We start from the raw sequence: 624 nt of genomic DNA on the forward strand, positions 1-624 counted from the left end.
TATATATATAGCTATAGTATAAAGCTGATTAATACTAACCCGGGCTGTATCCAGTAACTGTAGAAGTTCATCTCTGCTGGAGGGATTGAGTGAAACTGACACCCAGGTCAGGTGACCGAGAAACTGAGAGTAGAGGACACAGGTCAAAAGGTCAGTGGCAACCTATTTATGTTTTAGGTTCTGGTTTTTAAACCAGTTCTTACCTTGACCTCCTTCTCTACATAGTCAAAGATGAGTCTCTCTGGATGTATGAGGTAATCAGGGGGGTAAAGGGGGACAGTATGCAGTGGACGGCGGTAAACACTGCCTCGATCTACGGGCCTACGACCAGATTTAGACCAAACCAGTCGCTTAATGGGAGAGACAAAAGTCTGGAAAAAGAAAATGAATGAGCCTGTCAAGTTTTTGAATACAATAATATACACCAGGTTTCTCTTTTACTAAATAAAATCAGCTGAGGCAGTTTCTTCTTTTCAGATTAGACCTATAATTTATGGTTCATGATCACAGAAATGCTTTGTTTAAACGACTTTTTTAAAACTTGTGGAAACAGAATGTGTTACGACACTTTTAGTTTAATTTCTTTTATCAGACTGCTTGTTTCACAACTCTGACTTAGGTATA

The 624-nt window shown here is 39.1% G+C and overlaps 1 protein-coding gene across 1 annotated transcript in view; it reads right to left on the reverse strand.

Annotated features, from left to right (window-relative positions):
• The window catches only part of ccm2l (CCM2 like scaffold protein), a gene marked incomplete at both ends in the record, with an annotated part of 14,780 nt that extends 14,409 nt beyond the window's left edge, over positions 1-371 (reverse strand). Inside the window, 2 exon segments of the mRNA XM_013999567.1 lie at positions 40-123; positions 204-371. Coding sequence (XP_013855021.1) covers positions 40-123; positions 204-371 — 252 coding nt within the window.
• Between the last annotated feature and the right edge of the window lie 253 nt (positions 372-624).

This window comes from Austrofundulus limnaeus, unplaced genomic scaffold, assembly GCF_001266775.1.
Source record: "Austrofundulus limnaeus strain Quisiro unplaced genomic scaffold, Austrofundulus_limnaeus-1.0 Scaffold2350, whole genome shotgun sequence".
Lineage (NCBI taxonomy): Eukaryota > Metazoa > Chordata > Actinopteri > Cyprinodontiformes > Rivulidae > Austrofundulus > Austrofundulus limnaeus.